Source organism: Musa acuminata, chromosome BXJ1-7, assembly GCF_036884655.1.
Source record: "Musa acuminata AAA Group cultivar baxijiao chromosome BXJ1-7, Cavendish_Baxijiao_AAA, whole genome shotgun sequence".
Taxonomy (NCBI): Eukaryota; Viridiplantae; Streptophyta; class Magnoliopsida; order Zingiberales; family Musaceae; genus Musa; species Musa acuminata.
In genome coordinates, this window is record NC_088333.1 from 6815475 (window position 1) to 6835302 (window position 19828).

General features: G+C 40.7%; 2 protein-coding genes and 1 pseudogene across 3 annotated transcripts; 1 reads left to right on the forward strand and 2 right to left on the reverse strand.

The window, feature by feature from the left end:
• Nucleotides 1–387: 387 nt before the first annotated feature.
• LOC135678507 (GDSL esterase/lipase APG-like) lies at nucleotides 388–3397 on the forward strand. Of its 2 annotated transcripts, XM_065191408.1 has the most exons (7): nucleotides 388–747; nucleotides 967–1402; nucleotides 1526–1844; nucleotides 1917–2047; nucleotides 2140–2373; nucleotides 2446–2701; nucleotides 2760–3396. In XM_065191408.1, the coding sequence occupies exons 3-7, from the start codon at nucleotides 1583–1585 to the stop codon at nucleotides 2954–2956; spliced, it is 1080 nt and encodes a 359-aa protein (XP_065047480.1). In that variant the 5' UTR covers nucleotides 388–747; nucleotides 967–1402; nucleotides 1526–1582; the 3' UTR covers nucleotides 2957–3396. The 2 variants fall into 2 exon arrangements, with proteins under 2 accessions (XP_065047480.1, XP_065047482.1); XM_065191410.1 differs by lacking the exons at nucleotides 388–747; nucleotides 967–1402 and having other exon boundaries at nucleotides 1565–1844; nucleotides 2760–3397.
• An 850-nt stretch (nucleotides 3398–4247) lies between these two features.
• LOC103991771 (beta-galactosidase-like) lies at nucleotides 4248–8876 on the reverse strand. The gene is made up of 18 exons (XM_009411318.3): nucleotides 8722–8876; nucleotides 8520–8615; nucleotides 8309–8421; nucleotides 8144–8210; nucleotides 7964–8056; nucleotides 7688–7831; nucleotides 7401–7489; nucleotides 7202–7307; nucleotides 7013–7100; nucleotides 6358–6476; nucleotides 6105–6269; nucleotides 5728–5900; nucleotides 5526–5635; nucleotides 5319–5428; nucleotides 5071–5181; nucleotides 4887–4988; nucleotides 4577–4782; nucleotides 4248–4485 (listed from the first exon to the last, which is right to left on the reverse strand). The coding sequence occupies exons 2-18, from the start codon at nucleotides 8613–8615 to the stop codon at nucleotides 4374–4376; spliced, it is 2004 nt and encodes a 667-aa protein (XP_009409593.3). The 5' UTR covers nucleotides 8722–8876; the 3' UTR covers nucleotides 4248–4373.
• Nucleotides 8877–13912: 5036 nt separating this feature from the next.
• Nucleotides 13913–18654, reverse strand: LOC135678509 (beta-galactosidase-like; annotated as a pseudogene).
• Nucleotides 18655–19828: the final 1174 nt, after the last annotated feature.

A 19828-nucleotide genomic window follows, 5' to 3' on the forward strand; every position in this document is an offset into this window, starting at 1 on the left:
GTCATTGTTATGTCATCTGGTCCAAGCGTGGCAAATATCATGCATTGCACTGGTGTGCCAATGTGATCATTAGCGGCTGAAGGTGATATTCCACCCTTGAGCTTGGGATGAGCTCTGGCAGGCAGAGCACTTCTGTAGATGTAAAACATGCTTCCCTGCTGTTCGTCTTTCAGAGCACCAGAGCATCATTATCTCGATGTCATTAGGCCCTGTTATGTGGATTGTTATCAGTTATATAGCAGCCAGCACAGTGATAAATTACTTAATGATATGTAGATTGCAATCTCGATTCCATCCTATACTCTGTTTCTGGGAAATCTTTATGATGAAACTCCTCTCTCTATTTTAAAGTCCTAAATGTGCAGCAATTTCTTTCCTCCTGTTTTTGTGTAGGAGTCGGCCTACGATGTTTCGGTTGATGTGCTTTCAGAAGCTGTCAGTGACCAAGTGAGTGGGCTGGGAGTTGGACATTCGATGGGACTCTGATGTGCCTCTCAGCTCACTTCTCCCTGTGCCGGCCTCAGCGAGGACCTGTGGGCACAACTACAGGTTTGCAATTTGCGTTCGGTCTCGTGGTTAGCCTAATTGCCCAGCTAAATTGTTTCACCAACACTATCACCGGGGCAGGTTCAGGCTATTGCAGCTAAGAGAGCTATGGTTGCATGTCAAGTATGCGTTTCTTTCCATTTTTCTCATCACTAAATGTGCACAGCACATCCAATCCATCTCAAAACGGAGCAGAATCAAGTAAATCGCTGATCATTATTTTCTGAATTATTCAAGATATCTCCTCGTTTTCCTCGATCGAATGAAGGCTGAACCTGTGACTTTCTGAATTATTTTTCCTCGTTTTCCCCAACTAAGCTAGTTTCTGCCGCTCAATATATAGTGCTTTGAACTTTTCTGGTTTCTATTACAAGGCCCCTCCTGTTACTAATCTAGCTATGTTGATCTGTTCACGAGCAGGTAGATTCTTGCACGGCTCTTGCCAACAAGTCGCACTATTACAAGGCCTCTATTACCCGAAAGCAGCTCGCTTTTAATACCCTCGCTAGCACTCAGCGACTGTAAGCTTACCTTCGTATCAGAGAATATGGAGGCAACCCCTCACACGTACTGCTTCGAAGATCCAAGAAGTTCCATAGAATTCATTACTGGAAAGTGCATTTAAACCAAAGCCCGTTATAGCACTAGCTATGCAGTAGTTGGACTCCCTGCAAACACTGAACGCACTTGGCACAGTTAAAGAAGCTGTTCTTCTCATCAGAGACCATCGAGGCAGCCCCCCGTATTCCTCATTATGACCGCCCAACTCTCCAACAACCGCAGTGCGTCACAGTTCATCAAAATTAAGCGTCGCCATAGTAGTCGCAGAGATTAATGGAGGGCAAGTGCGAGACTGGTAAGTCTCGTTCTCGGCGCTATCACCAGCTCGCCCACATGCATGCATTGAATGCTTCTTAAAGATCTCCTCAAACTTTAATGTCTCCTCAGCCTTCAAGCACTCGTGTATTTATCGTGACAGAGAACTTGTACTTCTCGTAATTAAGTCTGCCAATTTGGTCCCGTGGAAAGAGCAAATATGGCAAAGAGTGGCAACAGTGCTGTGGGGGCCTTGCTGGCTTTGGCCCTCTTCCTCTTGCGACCCATCGGCGGGAATGCGCAGGCGTCCTCCGCGCTCGTGCCGGCCATTATAACCTTCGGCGACTCCACTGTCGATGTGGGCAACAATGACTACCTCAAGACCATCTTCAAGGCGGACTTCCCTCCCTATGGGAGGGACTTTAAGAACCATAAGCCCACCGGGAGGTTCTGCAATGGGAAGTTGGCTACAGACATCACCGGTACTCATGCATTCCATCTTTGATCTTCTTTCTGATGTGCTCTTGCGACCCTCACAAGCTTTTTTGTTGCAGCTGACACCCTGGGATTTTCCAGCTACCCATCTGCTTATCTTAGCCCAGAAGCATCAGGAAAGAACCTTCTTATCGGAGCCAATTTTGCTTCTGCTGCGTCTGGTTATTATGATGACACTGCTTACTTATACGTAAGTTAGTGGGAATTGGCTCACTGAAATGGTTTCGGATCATTCTCTGCAACAATGCTATGATGTCCATCTTTTTGCTACTTTGCATGCAGCATGCCATTCCCTTGTCTCAGCAGTTGGAGTTCTACAAGGAGTACCAACACAAGCTTTCTCGAGTGGCTGGAACCAGTAAGGCATCGTCCATCATCTCCGGCGCTCTCTACATAGTGAGCACTGGAGCCAGCGACTTCGTGCAGAACTACTACATCAACCCTCATCTTTACGAGACCCTTTCACCGGATCAGTTCTCCTCGTTCCTTGTGCACATCTTCTGCAACTTCGTTAAGGTTAGTGACATGCCAACTCGAGATGTGCTTCGTTCTGACTGTCTCAGTTTCTGTTGTCCTTTCCCGACGCAGGATCTCTATGGCCTAGGTGCTCGAAAGATTGGAGTGACTTCCTTGCCACCACTGGGTTGCCTTCCTGCGTCCATCACGCTCTTCGGACATGGCAGCAACGAATGCGTGAGGCGACTCAACTCCGACGCACAGAACTTCAACAGGAAGCTCAATACCGCAGCAGACTCGTTGGCGAAGCAGCTGCCTAACCTTAAGATTGCCATCTTCGACATCTATAAGCCTCTACATGATCTTGCCACCAAGCCTTCCGACTTCGGTAGGTCAGCGTTTACATTTCCACATCGATTCCGAAGGTCTCATTCGTGTACTCTCAGGATTCTTCGAGACCAGGAGAGGCTGCTGCGGGACGGGAACAGTGGAGACGACATCGTTTCTGTGCAATCCGCATTCGGTCGGGACATGCGCCAATGCCACTGGCTATGTGTTTTGGGACAGCGTCCATCCATCGGAATCGGCAAACCAAGTGCTTGCCGATTCCCTCATTGCTCAGGGCATCAACCTTATTCTGTGAGGAAAGGGAGGGTGAGAGATGCAGCAGTCCATGTGTGTGTGTGTGTGTGTGTTCTGTTTCAGTAGCTCGTGTCGAGGAAAAATAAGATGTTCTGCTGATAAACAAATCTATGACTGGTGGAGTTGTGAGATGTTCATTAAAAGGTCAATTAATATAGTGCTCTGCAGTGACTTGGATGCAATGATATCTACAGTTTCTGGAAGAGCAAGCATGCAAAAAGCAAGAAGGATTGCAGATGAGTTTCTGAAACCCGATCGGATTCTGTTGTTTCCAGCTAAAGCTGCTCTGTTAGAGGATAATGGAAGATGAGTTTAATTGAGTAATGATAATTTTGTTTGTAAGAGAGTTGAGAATACTGAAAGCTAGATTTTAGTTAAGCAGATAAGATTCTTCTTTTTGTTCCTACTCCTACTGATGTTTGGGTACCAATTGATTGGTATCAACTATAGCTGATGTATTTTTTATCTGGAGATTCATCTTAGTAACTTGAAATAGGAATCTTAAGTTGAATAATTTGGATAAAAAATGTGGATTTTGCTGTATATGTTGAAATCTAACCATCCATTATCTTTAGGTCCATCTATTGGCTGATTTCAGCCCAAGTACTGACCAAACCCAGTAATACTAAATTATAACATAATGAAATTATTATAAAAAAGATATCTAATCATTAATATTAATTCATTATAACATAATAAAATAAATAGTAGTAGATTAAAAAGATAAAACTGTATAAGAGAGGAAATAATTTATAATCAACTATTGTTAATAGAAATCAAGTATTACAACTACCAACATAGCATCATGCCTGTACGATAAATTTTTTTATAATATTATACATAGCATGAAAAATTATAATATGTTTTAATCCATATATATATTTTTTAAAACATATAAAGGAATAGAAGAAAATATTTATTTTTAGAAAAGATAGGGGAACCTATCTTGTTTTTTTCCCGTAATAGAATGAGGTACTAGACTTGACACAGTAAGAAACGAAGAAAACAAATCCCTCCCCTCCTAATAGAACCTAATAGAAGGAGGTGAGCCCTACTCATAAGCAATTCAAGTCCTCCATGCTTTGCATAAGCAATTCAAAAAGGTAAAGAATGATCACTTAAATATGGATCAAAATGCTTATAAGCTTAAATAATACAAAAGCAAAAGCTTAGCTCTTGCAATTACAATATGTTATGAGAGTCTCGCGTGCAGTAAGTAATATGCAGAGTGCATTCAATATTTTCTACGTACATTTACTCACGTAACCAGGCAATACCTTAAAGTAAGTGGGTGTGCCGTTCCTGCATCTCCACCAATCACTCAACTTTGGTTTCTATAAATTGATATTAGTACATTTTCTTTACTTGGTCTACCATCTATGGTTATCATCTGCAGATGGTTTTGACAACAAGCTTCTTCATAGCGCTACTCTTTTCACCAAAGAAATCCCAGTTGGATCACCACCCCACTCTTCAAACACAACCAACAAGTTTCCTGTAGGGTTCAGCCAGTCGCGAGGGACATGATACCTGAGATTTGTGTTCAGTAATCAGTCATTTATTCGATTCTTTTGCAAGCTTTGACTGAAGTGGACAAAATGGTAGGTAGGTGTTTCATTACCATTTTTGAGAAGGCTCCCCACAGTCAGTCTGACATTTCATCTTTCTGTATGTCCCTTTGTAATCACACAAATCACAAACCCCATTTGCCTTATAAGCAGGCCAGTGTCTGCCAATGCTTTGTCCATTGATCCATATCTGACCTTTGCCCATGCTACTCATGTCTAATGCCAATGGCTCGTTCCCAGCTGGAGCATTAAAGAAAGCCTGGAAGGTGACAAAGAATGAGTGAGAAAATAGTCTCATGCATGAGAGGAAAGAAGATGAACTTTAGGATAACATGTTTCTGTGTTGCAACCAGTACTACTGACCTTGTACCAAGTCAAGGGCTGCCTTGTAGATGCACCCCCCCACTTAACTGAAGAACTGCCACTAAGTGTATAGATGCTCAGGGATTCACCTCTAAGGCCGATCTACACACACAAACATGGAACTCAGTAACCAGTAAGCAAGTTTTAGTCAGAGAGTAAGCAGGTAGGAAGAGTTGATTGGAACCTGGTAAATCCATTTCTGTGATGAAAGGTTTCTCTTTCCTTCATTGAGACCTTCCAGGGTCACTGGACCAAGAACACCAGCATTCCATGTGTCAAAGTGGGGGCCAATATTCTGAAACAGATAAAGAACAGGAATATGAAGTGTAAACATCCATCTTTTGTGTGTATAATTGTATAGGGTTATTGGTATGATATTTCAACATTTGGATCAATAGCCAGGAATTATTTCACAATAAAGAATGTACTCACAGGAAGACCAACAGCGACACTCAGAATCGAGATTTTGTTGCTTCCTGCCCGCAACTTCACATTTCCTGTGAATCTTACCTTTGGACTGCCAAATCTACCGTAGAAAGTCCCTGCCGGAAGAAAAGAAAAGCAAAAATCAAATCGGAACCTCACCAAAAGTTGAGCATATCATCAAGACACAATTCTTCACAAGGCAAAGCCACTCACCGGCCAGTTCTCCATTGATGAAAACATGCATAGAATGACCTGCCGACATCACGGTCAGGAGAGGGTCTCGGCCATTCTTCAAGAATTGTTCGTTTGAGTCTATGTTAACACTGAAGAGTGGAGATCGTGAGTCATCGAGTGATAGAGGTCATTGATTCTGTCTCAACTCAAATACACAAGCTGCAAAGGAACGTCTACTCACTCTGTTGTGTACCACAGGTAGTCTGTCCGATCCCGCGTCATGCTTATCTGCTCCACCAATCCATCTTTTGAGAATGATTTATCCCTCAGTAGTGAGTGGGTATCCTCACCGAAGGACTCCCAAGAAAATCCCCCAACCCGAGTCATATTAATCTGCGACGTCGGAGCTCCTACCTGTGTTTATCATTAGCATCTTTGTGTTCAAGACAGTCATGAAAATTCAACCATGGAAGTCCTTTTCCATCCAAGAAAATTTGGAATAAATAGTGAGAGATACATTTTCTTGAGCCGAGAAACAAATAACTCAACGGAGAGGTGAGTTTTAAGAGTACAGTAATGGAATACAATCATGAACATTAATCATAAAAGATTTCTCACCTTTGCAGTGTTGAACACTGCGGTTTTGCAGTCTGGAAGAATGCTGGTGGACCAAGCTGGAATTTGATACTCCATTCCGTTGAACGTAACATTTGCAGAAGAACCACGGTTGAAATTAGAAAGGAATGCAGCACAAGCTCCTGACTTGGATCTGTATACATGCGCCTGCAACAAGTCGAATGTAGAAAAGTTCCGAAATGCAAATCATCGAAAAGATTCTTGCAAATTTTACAGCAAGATATAAGAATTTAACCGTCTGATATTTTCCGACGTTTGTCACTGTAGGATCCCCAGAGACGAGAGCTGGTTCACACGATTTGATTGCTTTATGCAGGTCTCTCAGATGTCCCCATTTCGGTTGCCTTAACAGACCTGAGAAAGATTACGATACGTTTAACACCAAATAGAGGGAATGGTAATAGTCGGCATCAAATAGATTTGTATTGCATCATCAGATGCTTGACCAATGAGACTGCACAAAGTCTTCTTCGTAGAAGAGGAACAAGATTTTAGCACCAAAAAGAAGACATAGGAAAAGGATAAGCAAACTGATTGGGAACTGTATTACCACTAATCTTCTCTTAATCTTGAAAGAACCCAAGTATTTGACCTAAATAATTCTCTAGGTGGGAAATCACACGTTGAACCCCATGCAGGAGAAAAGATCGAGCATTTCTTTCTAAAAGCTGGATGAGACGATCCAAAATCACATCTTTTTGGAATTATCACAAGCAATGCTGTGTGTGGTAGATGATCAAGCCAACCATTCTTGCACTTTTCTTCCCCCGTCAAAAGCATGAGCTCCAACAGGGGCGAATCCATGAGAAGTCATAAGTTAAACTAAAACCATACCATTGCAACATGAAAATTGTTACATATGTTAGAATCTTAGAAGAAAAATGGCATACCGTATTCATCGATTGGGGCATCATAGTCATAGGTCGTCGCAATAAAGGGACCACCAGCCGTCCTGCCGAAGTTTGTTCCTCCATGGTACTGCAGTTGACGTAAACATGAAGATTCTTTTACTTCGATATGATGTAGTACAGCGTTCAGTAATTACTGAAACAACTCAAGTAGAACATACAAATTCTTACCATATAGTAGTTAACGAAGGATCCACCCTTCTGTATAAACCTTGCAACGGCAAAAGCCAAGTCCTCAACAGGTCTGTGAGGAACTGGAGCTCCGAAAGCACTGAACCTATTGAGATAGAATACATGGAATAAATTCACTAGATCGATTGATTTCTTGTGAAAATTTATATGAATTCAAATGTGAAGAAGTAGAGGTTACCAGCCACTCCAAGCTTCAGTCCACATTGTCGGTTTATACGGCTTGTTTGGTGAGAAGTAATCACAGTAGAACCCGTTGCAGGCATTGATCTGTAAAGACAAAATCCAAAAATGAGGTCACAATATGTCAACCTAGCTGGTGTAACATGCAATTACAAATCCTCTAATTAGTGCAGCTGTAATCTTAGTAGAAGAAAGTGATGTTGAACGGGACAAGGTCGAGAAGGAACATGAACTTGGGGTTCTTCCTGATGTTACAGAACATGAAAACCGAAAGCTTGGACTTACCACTGGATCAGGTGCATCATCTTGCTTGCACATGACCCACGGCACACTGGTGTTGAGGCCCACTGCCATTTGAGCAGCCCAGTTTACGTAGTTCTTGGCTCCAGCTCCGCCAAAGGTCTCCATTGGACCATATTCATTTTCAATCTGCTCAAGTTAGACAAAGAGCATGGAAGAGCAGAAAGCGAATTAGATGAGATCTTTGGGAGCTGATCAACTCGATGACACATAAAAGCTAACGAATTGATGAAAGCAAAGAAGGAATGGATTCGATGATACCTGAGAGAGGATAATGGGACCACCCTGTGATTCGAATAATCCTTCAGATTTCATCATGGCGACAATCTTCTCTGTGAACTTCGCCATGGCCGCCTTTTACATGAACAGACCAATTAGCAATTGCTCAGTTAGAGGAGTTCGAGTATACACATGTAAAGAGAATTTCTTGTGGATTCTTACCTTGAAAGGTTCATTGTCGGTCCTGAAATTGATGCCAGGAACATATTTTAGCCAGACAGGAAATCCCCTGTTTTACAAAGACAAGACGAACAACAGAACAACGTCATCAGATTGCATGATTAGGCTTTTGATTCCACATAGAAGAATTAATCGAAGACCTCGTACCCGAAGTTCCATTCGGCACAAACATAAGGACCAATCCGGAGATGAACATAGAGGCCGGCCTGCTTCACCAGCTTGATGAAGCGAACCAGGTCGTAATTACCACCAAAATAATACTGCCAAAGATCAAGAAAAGCAACAAATTGAGGCACACTGGGGGAAGGAGCAGTTGCCTCAGACGAGAGGGCTGGGAAAGGTTGGGTGATCTCCGAACCTGGCCAGGGGACGGCTCGTGGCCGTTCCAGAACACGTAGGTCTGGATAACATCCAAGCCGCCATCTTTAGCCTTCTGGATGAGATCCGGCCACATCTGGAGACGATCCAATCGACAAAGTTAAGATTTTGGCGCGGTAGAGTAACAGTGCACTAACAGCTCGCCTAAAAGGCCACGTTTCCCACAGAGTTGGAGACCTTACCTCCGGGGTGCTCCTGGGATAGTGAATGGACCCGGAGATTAGAATTCTCCTCTGCCCATTGACGATGATAGCCTTGTGGTCGTAGGAAACGGAGGCATCGACCGGAGAGGAAAGCCACGGAGACGACACCACCACGAACGCCACCGCCAGTAGCAGCAGCGTCGACAGTCCGCGGCCGCACCCAAGCGTCATAAGCTCGAGGCTCATGGTGGCCGGTCGGTCTTAGCTTCAGAGTAGTCTCCTTTAGTGTTCTGGCTGTATAATATGTGACTGATGGAGATTCGTGCGCGCTGTTCTTCCGTCTTCTCCTCCGCTAGAGAAGTTCTGATGGAACTATTAAGCAGTAGCGTTACTGCAACAAGCACACACCGAGGAAGAGAGAGGGAAATCTAAGAGGAGGGAGGGAAGAGGGCGGACGCGGAGAGGGAGCGGGGCGTGCCTCTGCGGTTTAAATACCCTGCGGGCGCAAGCGAGCACAGGATTGCATCTGCTTACCTCAGAATTCAACCGGGGTCAAAATATACCAAAGAGGGCGGATTACCAATAATTTGATTCAACTAAGTGATATATATATATATATATAAACAAGATTAATAAAAAATATTAATTTTGAGATAAATTTGGCTATACTTGATTATGTTTATATTTGGATATATTTGTATTTAATATTATTTATAAATTTTAATTTTCTTTATTAGTTTCAATAATATTTTTATTTTCTAAATATAACTAATTAATTAGAATAATATAGTAAACTTGAGGGTTCCTTATCTCCGATGGGGATTCATCTCCCCGTCCCCACCCCGTGTCAATAGAGAATGGGTTGAGGATAAAATAGAAAAATACTATTCATATTATCTTGTTTATTGATATCTCTATATTGGAGTGGTGATAATATTTTTATTTTATTGGATAACTAATTTTTTATGCTCTCTTAGGTTGAGAACCTTTTTTATTACTATTATTATTCCTTTCGAAAGTATTATGTTCGATTGTTAATGGTTCATAGGATTAGCTAATAGAATCATATATACTTTTAGAGTTTATCATCAAATTTGTGACCCTTTATAATATTTAAATTCTAATATAATTTCAATTCCTTGGGTCAATTAAGAGAATCTTTGATAATTGGTAAGGGTTGAAAGAGTCAAAATCGTTTGTTAAAAATTATTATTTAAGAAAATTAGGATAAATAAGTTATGTGAAATAATATTAGAAACTAACAATGCTAGTTTAGTTTTGTAAGAAAGTTTTATGTTGATGATATTTTTTAGTTGTCTAATATATCGATATACTAAGCGGGTTTGATAACTTATCCATAATATATAATTTTTTTTATAAAGTTACGGATACATGATATATCTAAAGGGTTTGATGAGATATATCATATTATTATTTTATTATGAGATATATCTAAAGGGTTTGATGAGATATATCATATGATATTTGTACTATTCTTATCATGAGTTTAAACAATAGTTCGACCCAAGTTAATGGGTGTGGGAATTAACTCAAATTACAGTCAAACTTGGGCTCGAGTCAAGTCAACCAGAGCTGACTTGAATCCTCACTGAACGGAATCAAGCGAATGCCCCCGCCAATGCCTGCGTCCGCGTCAGCGTCGCCGCCCGCGATCCTCACCGTGCTCCTCATCGCGGCGCGCGCTGTCACCCGCACCCTCGCCTATGTCACCCGCGATCCTCACCGCAGCCTGCGTTGATCACCCGTGCCCAACTGCCAGCATCCTCGTCGCCTCCCTCGACCGTTTCTCACTGCGGTTGATTGGGTGTCGCAGCACTTCCCTTGTCGCGGGCGTAACGCACGGCGATGAGGAACAGTCGAGGGAGGTGAGGAGCCACACAACCATCTTCCTCTTCGCTCGCGGGCGTGACTCGTTGCCTTCCCTCGCTCCTGTAATTGGAGCTTCGAGGAAGAGTAGAGGAAGGCAGTGATGAATACAAGAGAGATCACTCACTTCTCCGGCCCAAATCCGACCAAAACTTCCATCCTCGTCTTCGACATCAAAGTTTCTTCTCCGACGTGCCTTCCGGTCGCCATTCTCCACCGCTGACCGGCCATTGTGCTCGTTGCAGCAGCCGCAGAGAACAGAGGAAGAAGAGTAAGTTGACTGCAGTTGACTACGATCAACATTGATCATCAACTTTTGGTCAAAATGTTTTATTGAGATATTTTTTTTTCTCTCGAGGAAGTAGGAATGATATATATAGTAATTCTGTTAAATTATTTAATATTGTTTTGTGTCATTGTCGTTCGATTTTTTCATCGATTTTATCTATATCTTTTAATTCTATAAATAATAATCAATAGTACGAGGTACACGATAAAAAAAAAATATTTATGGACCGCTTATCTTAACAAAAAAGTAACTTTAAAACATTATATTCGAAAAAGAAAAAATAACAGACATGAGAAAGCACAAACTAATCAGTGTCACAATAACCATATTCATGAGTATATTCAATAATGTACTTTGGGAGGTTATTATAGAACAAATAATAGCAAAAGTTTAGACCATTGATAGTGGTACTTCAAGACAAAAGCCTTGTAGGTAAGATTACCTTTAAGTAGAGGTTGTACCTATTATAAATAACAAAATGAATCTCAATGAACTAGCACATTGATGTTTTCCGAATCATAATCATGGATTCGAAGAATATGAGCATCACTATTGAAAAAAACATTATTATTATTATTATTATGTTATCTTCCTATTTTATATAAATTTTTTTACAGAATAATCTTATATGAAAATAGTATTATTTCTCTAAACATTATTAGTTTAACCTTAGTGTGGAAAGAAGTTATGTACTCGTGACTAACAACCTAAACCTCCAAAAGTTACTATGATACTTTGAACCTGAAAAGGGGAAATAAGTCTATAAAAGGAGATAGAAATAAATTAAGATCAAAGGATATTTAATGCTATTATTATTATGATTGAGTCGAGTAAAAGGGGGATGAATTAGTGTTTTTGACTAAAAACGTCAATTTTGAAATTTTATATGGTTAAAACTAATATCCGAAAGATGTTAATTTGAAAGCGTAGGGAAACATATTGAATAAGTTTGCAACGAAAGTAAAGAGCTTAAAGCAAAGGTCTTCCTTCAATGGGCGATGACTATCGAGACCTACATCCACTCCCAATTCTTACATCTATTACTATACAAATCATTTTACAGTGGTTCGATCGTTGTGACCTACATCCACTCCCAATTCCTCTTCCATCGAGGCCACTGACATTCACTAATGGTCTTCCTTCAATGGGCGAAGACCAACTACCCTTACAACTCTATTCTCCTCACTTACTCCCTCACTTACTTCTCTATTAAACATAAATTAATTCTTAGACTAGAGGAGGAGAACTCTCGTAAAATTACAATAGAATTTTCACTTGTTTTTGTTTTTAGTTCTTGTGTTATCTGAGTAGGGATGAGAGTGGTATTTATAGGCTCCAAATGGATTCAAACTTGAAGCCTAAAAGTATCTCATCCTAGGTTTTTGGAGTACTGGTGGTACCACCACCTGTGCTAGGCAGTATTACCGCCTACAATACTGACATTAGGCGATACCATCGCTTGACATAATTTGAGAGATTGTGTTTGGGTGATACCATCGTCAGTCTAATGGTATTATTGCCTGACACAATTTTAGAGACTATCTCGAAGATTGATCCACCGGTGGTGTCACTGCTTGACCCAACTTTTGGGTCACTAAATAGGCTTTTTTCTTAGCCCAAAACAGTCTCAATTCGGGCCCAGGTGGCTCCTAATTGAGTTGGCCTAATTACGTTCTAAACCAACCCAATTACAACTAAAACTACTTCAATCTAGATAAATTATTACAAGTAAGAATACAAAGTTGTCTGGCATGTCATTTGTTCATTTGGTGTTTCATCCGACCCTTCGATGTATCATCATTTCCTTCGGCGTATTGCCCAATCAACATGTTACCTACTCGCAATATCCGATCTTCTTGGCGTAATGTCCGATTATCTTGGCTCGATACTTGAACTCACGACACGAAGTCTTCTGCCAACACATTGATCAATCCTCTGGCTCGATATTTAATCTTCTAACATGTTCAACTCCAGCCCAACATTCGATCAATTTGTCTCTCTTGATCGAAACTAGTCTTACGTCACTCAAAACATAAATTAGATCATAACATTATCAATTGATTTCATCATCAAAATTTGATATTCAACAATTGTTGTATATCAAAGCAGAGTATCTGAGTTCTGGAAAAAAAAAAAAAAAAGTTAGAATAAGTTATAAAAAATTTATTGAAGTCTTAAACATATATTAAAAAAAATTAAATTGAAGATATTTATGGTCTCTTTTATACCAGGTGATGAGTATTTTTTAGGCGTCCAACGTTCATTTCATATGACACACTATATCAAAATTTGTTGTTGAAGGTAGGAGATATACTTAAGGGGAACAACTCGATCTACAAGATCATCCAAATAAGATCAATTAAAATTAGAATGCATGATTGGATTATAAGAACAATAACAAAAGTTTGACGCATTCCTAAGTTAAAAGAAAATTATAATTTTTCTTCTCTCACATGAAGATTATATACGTGGCACATGAGGCTAAGCCACATAAGAGAGAAAGGTATGTTTTTAAATAAATAAAACTTTTTAAGCAATAGAATATTATCAAAATTAAAATAATATGAATACTATATTTTTGAAAAGCAAATAAAGTTTCTTGAGTTGTAATGATATCCATTTTAAGCAAATATAATTGCTACATTATATTTTTAATTTCAATACCAATATTTATATTCACTGATTAAAACATGCTACATATAATATTTTTTTTTCAATACCAGAAAGATATTTATAGTATGAATGAAAGGATAAATTTAACTGAATATGTAACATGATGAGCTATATCATAACCAATCGTCAATTGAACTAAAACTTAATCCTTACAGAAATAGTTTGTGATCATCTTAAACTGGTCTAAATAGATTTAATATATTCTATTTTAGGTTAAACTGGCCTAGACAGTGCCTGACCCAGTCTGATCCTTGACAAGTGGTTGCCACATAGTTCAGAGGTCAAAAACACAGCCACACAATTGCATCAGGAATCAAGTCCTCCATGCTTTGCAGAAACAATTGAAAAGGCAAAGGATCATAACTTCATATGGATGAAAATGCTTATAAGCTTAAATAGTACAGAAGCAAAAGCTTAGTGCGTCCAATATTTCTTATACACATTTACTCACTTAACCGGGCAATACCTTAAAAGTGAGTGGGTGTGCCGTTCCTGCATCTCCACCAATCACTCAACTTTGGTTTGTATAAATTGATATTAGTACATTATCTTTACTTGGTCTACCATCTATGGTTATCATCTGCAGATGGTTTTGACAACAAGCTTCTTCATAGCGTTACTCTTTTCACCATAGAAATCCCAGTTGGATCACCACCCCACTCTTCAAACGCAACCAACAAGTTTCCAGTTGGGTTCAGCCAAGCGCGAGGAACATGATACCTGAGATTTGTGTTCAGTAATCAGTCATTTATTCGATTCTTTTGCATGCTTTGACTGGAGTGGACAATAAGGCAGGGGTTTCATTACCATTTTTGAGAAGGCTCCCCACAATTACTCTGGCATTTCTTCTCGTTGTATGTCCCTCTGTAATCACACCAATCACAAGAACCATATGCCTTATAGGCAGGCCAGTATCTGCCAATGCTTCGTCCATTGATCCATATCTGACCTTTGCCCATGCTACTCATGTCTAATGCCAATGGCTCGTTCCCAGCTGGAGCATTAAAGAAAGCCTGGAAGATGACAAAGATTGAGTGAGAAAATAGTCTCAAGCATGAGAGGAAAGAAGATGGAACTTTAGGATAACATGTTTCTGTGTTGCAAGCAGTACCACTGACCTTGTACCAAGTCAAGGGCTGCCTTGTAGATGCACCCCACCACTTAACTGAAGAACTGCCACTAAGTGTATAGATGCTCAGGGATTCACCTCTCAGGCCGATCTACACACACAAACATGGAACTCAGTAACCAGTAAGCAAGTTTTAGTCAGAGAGTATGCAGGTACGAAGAGTTGATTGGAACCTGGTAAATCCATTTCTGTGATGAAAGGTTTCTCTTTCCTTCATTGAGACCTTCCAGGGTCACTGGACCAAGAACACCAGCATTCCGTGTATCAAAGTGGGGGCCAATATTCTGAAACAGATAAAGAACAGGAATATGGAGTCTAAACATCCATATTGTGTGTGTATAATTGTATAGGGTTATCGGTATGATATTTCAACTTTTGGATCAATGGCCAGGAAATAATATTTCACAACAAAGAATGTACTCACAGGAAGACCAACAGCGACACTTAGAATCGAGATTTTGTTGCTTCCTGCCCACAACTTCACATTTCCTGTGAATCTTACCTTTGGACTGCCAAAACTACCGTAGACAATCCCTGCCAGAAGAAAAGAAAAGCAAAAAACAAATCGGAACCTCACCAAATGTTGAGCATATCGTCAAGACACAATTCTTCACAAGGCAAAGCCACTCACCGGCCCGTTCTCCATTGACGAAAACATGCATAGAATGACCTGCCGACATCACGGTCAGGAGAGGGTCACGGCCATTCTTCAAGAATTGTTCGTTTGAGTCTATGTTAACACTGAAGAGCGGAGATCGTGAGTCATCGAGTGATAGAGGTCATTGATTCTGTCTCAACTCAAATACACAAGCTGCAAAGGAACGTCTACTCACTATGTAGTGTACCACAGGTAGTCTGTCCGATCCCATGTCATGCTTATCTGCTCCACCAATCCATCTTTTGAGAATGATTTATCCCTCAGTGAGTGGGTAACCTCACTGAAGGACTCCCAAGAAAATCCCCCAACCCAAGTCATAATAATCTGCGACGTCGGAGCTCCTACCTGTGTTTATCATTAGCAACTTTCTGTTTAAGACAGTCATGAAAATTCAACCATGAAAGTCCTTTTCCATCCAAGAAAATTTGGAAAACATAGTGAGAGATACGTTTTCTTGAGCCAAGAAACAAATAACTCAACGGAGAGGTTGTTGGAATTAAACTTGTTCAAGCATTATTTATTTCATCAAAGATAGATTCATTGCATCAAGCGGGAGATTCGTTACATCAAGAAGAAAAAATGGATTAAAAATTTATAGAAGGATAAGACAAATTGATTATTAATTCTTGAAAGGATTTCTTGAAAGAAAATGATTCATCTTGAATACAATTAATGTAATGTATCTTTGAGGAGAATATAAACCCCATAGGGTCATGGAAAAAATTAGAGTTTCTGAATTTGTAAAGAGTTTTCTTGAGAGGAATATCTTCTCCTACTCCTTTCAACGTCAACAAAGATTAGTTTCATGAATACAGTAGAATGCAACCATGAACATTAATCATAAAAGATTTCTCACCTTTGCAGTGTTGAACACTGCAGTTTTGCAGTCTGGAAGAATGCTGACTGACCAAGCTGGAATGTAATATTTCATTCCATTGAAAGTAACAGGCGCATAAGAATGTGGGTTGAAATTAGAAAGGAATGCGGCACAAGCACCTGACTTCGATCTGAATACATGCGCCTGCAAGAAGTCGAACGTAGAAAAGTTCCAAAACGCAAATCATTGAAAAGATTCTTGCAAATTTTACAGCAAGATATGAGAATTGAACCTCCTGATAGTTTCCGAGTTTTGTCACTGTGGGATCCGCAGAGACAAGAGCTGGTTCACACCATTTGATTGCTTTATGCAGGTCTCTCAGATGTCCCCATTTCGGCTGCCTTAACAGACCTGAGAAAGATTACAACATGTTTAACACCAGATTGAGGGAATGGTAATACTTGATATCAAATAGATTTGTATTGCGTCATCAGATGCTTGACCAATGAGATTGCACAATGTCTTCCTTGTCGAAGAGGAACAAGATTTTGGCACCAAAAAGAAGACATAGGAAAAGGAGAAGCAACATGAGTCGGAATTGTATTACTACAAATCTTTTCTTAATCTTGAAAAGATCCCAAGTATTTGACCTAAGTAATTCTCTTGGTGGGCAATCACACCTCTGTCATCCTCCCACCCCCACGTACGAGAAACGCTGGACGAGACGATAAAAAATCACGTCTTTTTGGAATTATCACAAGCATGCTATGTGCGGTCGATGATCAAGTCAACCATTCAAGCTTTTTTTTCCCCCATCAAAAGCATGAGCTCCAACAGGGGAAGATCCATGAGAAGTCATAAGTTAGACTAAAACCATATCATCACAACATGAAAATTGTTACGTAAGGCACAATCATACCGTATTCATCAATTGGGGCATCGTAGTCATAGCTCGTCGAAATAAAAGGACCACCAGCCGTCCTACCGAAGTTTGTTCCTCCATGGTACTGCAGTTGACGTAAACAAGCAAATTGGTTTACTTCAACATGATGTACAGCAATCAGTAATTAATGAAACAACTGAGGTAGAACATACAATTTCTTACCATATAGTAGTTAACGAAGGATCCACCCTTCTGTATAAACCTTGCGACAGCAAAAGCCAAGTCCTGAACAGGCCTGTGAGGAACTGGACCCCCGAAACCAGTGAACCTATCAACATAGAATACATGGAATAAATTCACTAGATCGATTGATTTCTTGTGAAAATTTATATGAATTCAAATGTGAAGAAGTAGAGGTTACCAGCCAGTCCAAGCTTCAGTCCACATAGTCGGTTTATAAGGCTTGTTTGGTGAGAAGTAATCACAGTAGAACCCATTGCAGGCATTGATCTGTAAAGACAAAATCCAAAAATGAGGTCACAATAAGTCAACCTAGCTGGTGCAACATGCAATTACAAATCCTCTAATTAGTGCAGCTGTAATCTAAGTAGAAGAAAGTGATGTTGAACGGGACAAGGTGGAGAAGGAACATGAACTTGGGGTTCTTCCTGATGTTCCAGAACAAGAAAACCGAAAGCTTGGACTTACCACTGGATCAGGTGCATCATCTTGCTTGCACATGACCCACGGCACACCGGTGTTGAGGCCCACTGCCATTTGAGCAGCCCAGGTTACGTAGTTCTTGGCTGCAGCTCCGCCAAATTTCTCCAATGGACCATATTCATTTTCAATCTGCTCAAGTTAGACAAAGAGCATGGAAGAGCAGAAAGCGAATTAGATGAGATCTTTGGGAGCTGATCAACTCGATGACACATAAAAGCTAACGAATTGATGAAAGCAAAGAAGGAAAGGATTCGATGATACCTGAGAGAGGATAATGGGACCACCCTGTGATTCGAATAATCGTTCAGACTTCATCATGGCGACAATCTTCTCTGTGAACTTCGCCATGGCCGCCTTTTACATGAACAGACCAGTTAGCAATTGCTCGGATAGAGGAGTTCGAGTATACACATGTAAAGAGAATTTCTTGTGGATTCTTACCTTGAAAGGTTCATTGTCGGTCCTGAAATTGATGCCAGGAACATATTTTAGCCAGACAGGAAATCCCCTGTTTTACAAAGACAAGATGAACAACAGAACAACGTCATCAGATTGCATGATTAGGCTTTTGATTCCACATAGAAGAATTAATCGAAGACCTCGTACCCAAAGTTCCATTCGGCACAAACATAAGGACCAATCCGGAGATGAACATAGAGGCCGGCATGCTTCACCAGCTTGATGAAGCGAACCAAGTCGTAATTACCACCAAAATAATACTGCCAAAGATCAAGAAAAGCAACAAATTGAGGCACACTGTGGGATGGAGCAGTAGCCTTAGACGAGAGGGCTGGGAATGTTTGGGTGATCTCCGAACCTGGCCAGGGGACGGCTCGTGGCCGTTCCAGAACACGTAGGTCTGGATAACATCCAAGCCGCCATCTTTAGCCTTCTGGATAAGATCCGGCCACATCTGAAGACGATCCAATCGACAAAGTTCAGATTTTGGCACGGTAGAGTAACAGTGCACGAACAGCTCACCAGAAAGGCCACATTTTCCACAGAGTTGGAAATCTTACCTCCGGGGTGCTCCTGGGATAGTGAATGGAACCGGAGATGAGAATCCTCCTCTGCCCATTGACGATGATAGCCTTGTGGTCGTAGGAAACGGTTGCATCGACCGGATTGGAAAGCCACAGAGACGACACCACCACCAACGCCACCGCCAGTAGCAGCAGCGTCGACAGTCCGAGGCCGCACCCAAGCGTCATAAGCTCGAGGCTCATGGTGGCCGGTCGGTCTTCGCTTCAGAGGAGTCTCCTGTACTGTTCTGGCTGTATAATATGTGAATGATGGAGATTCGTGCGCGCTGTTCTTCCGTCTTTTCCTCCGCTAGAGAAGTTCTGATGGAACCATTGAGCAGTAGCGTTACCGTAACAAGCACACACCGAGGAAGAGAGAGGGAGATCAAAGAGGCGGGATGGAAGAGGACGGATGCGGCGCGGGAGCCGTGGGTGCCTCTGCGGTTTAAATACCGCAGGGGCGAAGACGAGCACAGGATTGGCGCCGGAGTACGCGGGTCCCACAGCGCCAGCCAGTCAACGTTTTCTTCCGTTCCCCGTGAACAGCAGCAGCCAAAAAAATAGAAAAAGAAAACGGTGTTCGTTTGATCATTCCTTTGTGAGTGTTCTGTCATAATCTGATTATTAATGGCTCATAGGATTTGTGCAATCGATAATTTTGGGAAATAGAATCATGCGTACCGGCAGATTTTACCATCCTAACGATGATCAATTATGATTCCAATTCCTTTGGGCAGTTAAAGAGAAACTTCGATGGTTGGCAATGGTTGGAAGAGTAAAATCTATTGTTAAAAATTACTATTTAAAGAAAATTAGGATAGGCAGGTTATGTTGAACATTATTAGAAACTAACAATGCTAATTTTGTAAGAAAGCTTATTGTATCGATATTTTTTGTATTGTCTAGTATATCAATCTACAGACTTAACTTAGCTCAGGATCAATTTCTTTTCCTGGTTGATATTAGGGTAGTAAGCGGGTTTATTAATATATCTATAATATAATTTTTTTATAAAATTAAGAAATACTCTGGATATAATATTTTTATATGGGTTACGAGCTCGGT

Coding starts and splice junctions, on each gene's coding strand:
- LOC135678507 (XM_065191408.1), top strand. CDS start 1,583: ATGGCAAAGAGTGGCAACAGTGCTGTGGGGGCCTTGCTGGCTTTGGCC. Junction 1,845..1,916: donor GTTGGCTACAGACATCACCG/GTACTCATGCAT, acceptor TTTTTGTTGCAG/CTGACACCCTGGGATTTTCC. Junction 2,048..2,139: donor ATGACACTGCTTACTTATAC/GTAAGTTAGTGG, acceptor CTTTGCATGCAG/CATGCCATTCCCTTGTCTCA.
- LOC103991771 (XM_009411318.3), bottom strand. CDS start 8,615: ATGTGGCCGGATCTCATCCAGAAGGCTAAAGATGGCGGCTTGGATGTT. Junction 8,422..8,519: donor ACGAGCCGTCCCCTGGCCAG/GTTCGGAGATCA, acceptor GATCTTTGGCAG/TATTATTTTGGTGGTAATTA. Junction 5,429..5,525: donor CATCAATGGAGAACTGGCCG/GTGAGTGGCTTT, acceptor TTCTTCCGGCAG/GGACTTTCTACGGTAGATTT.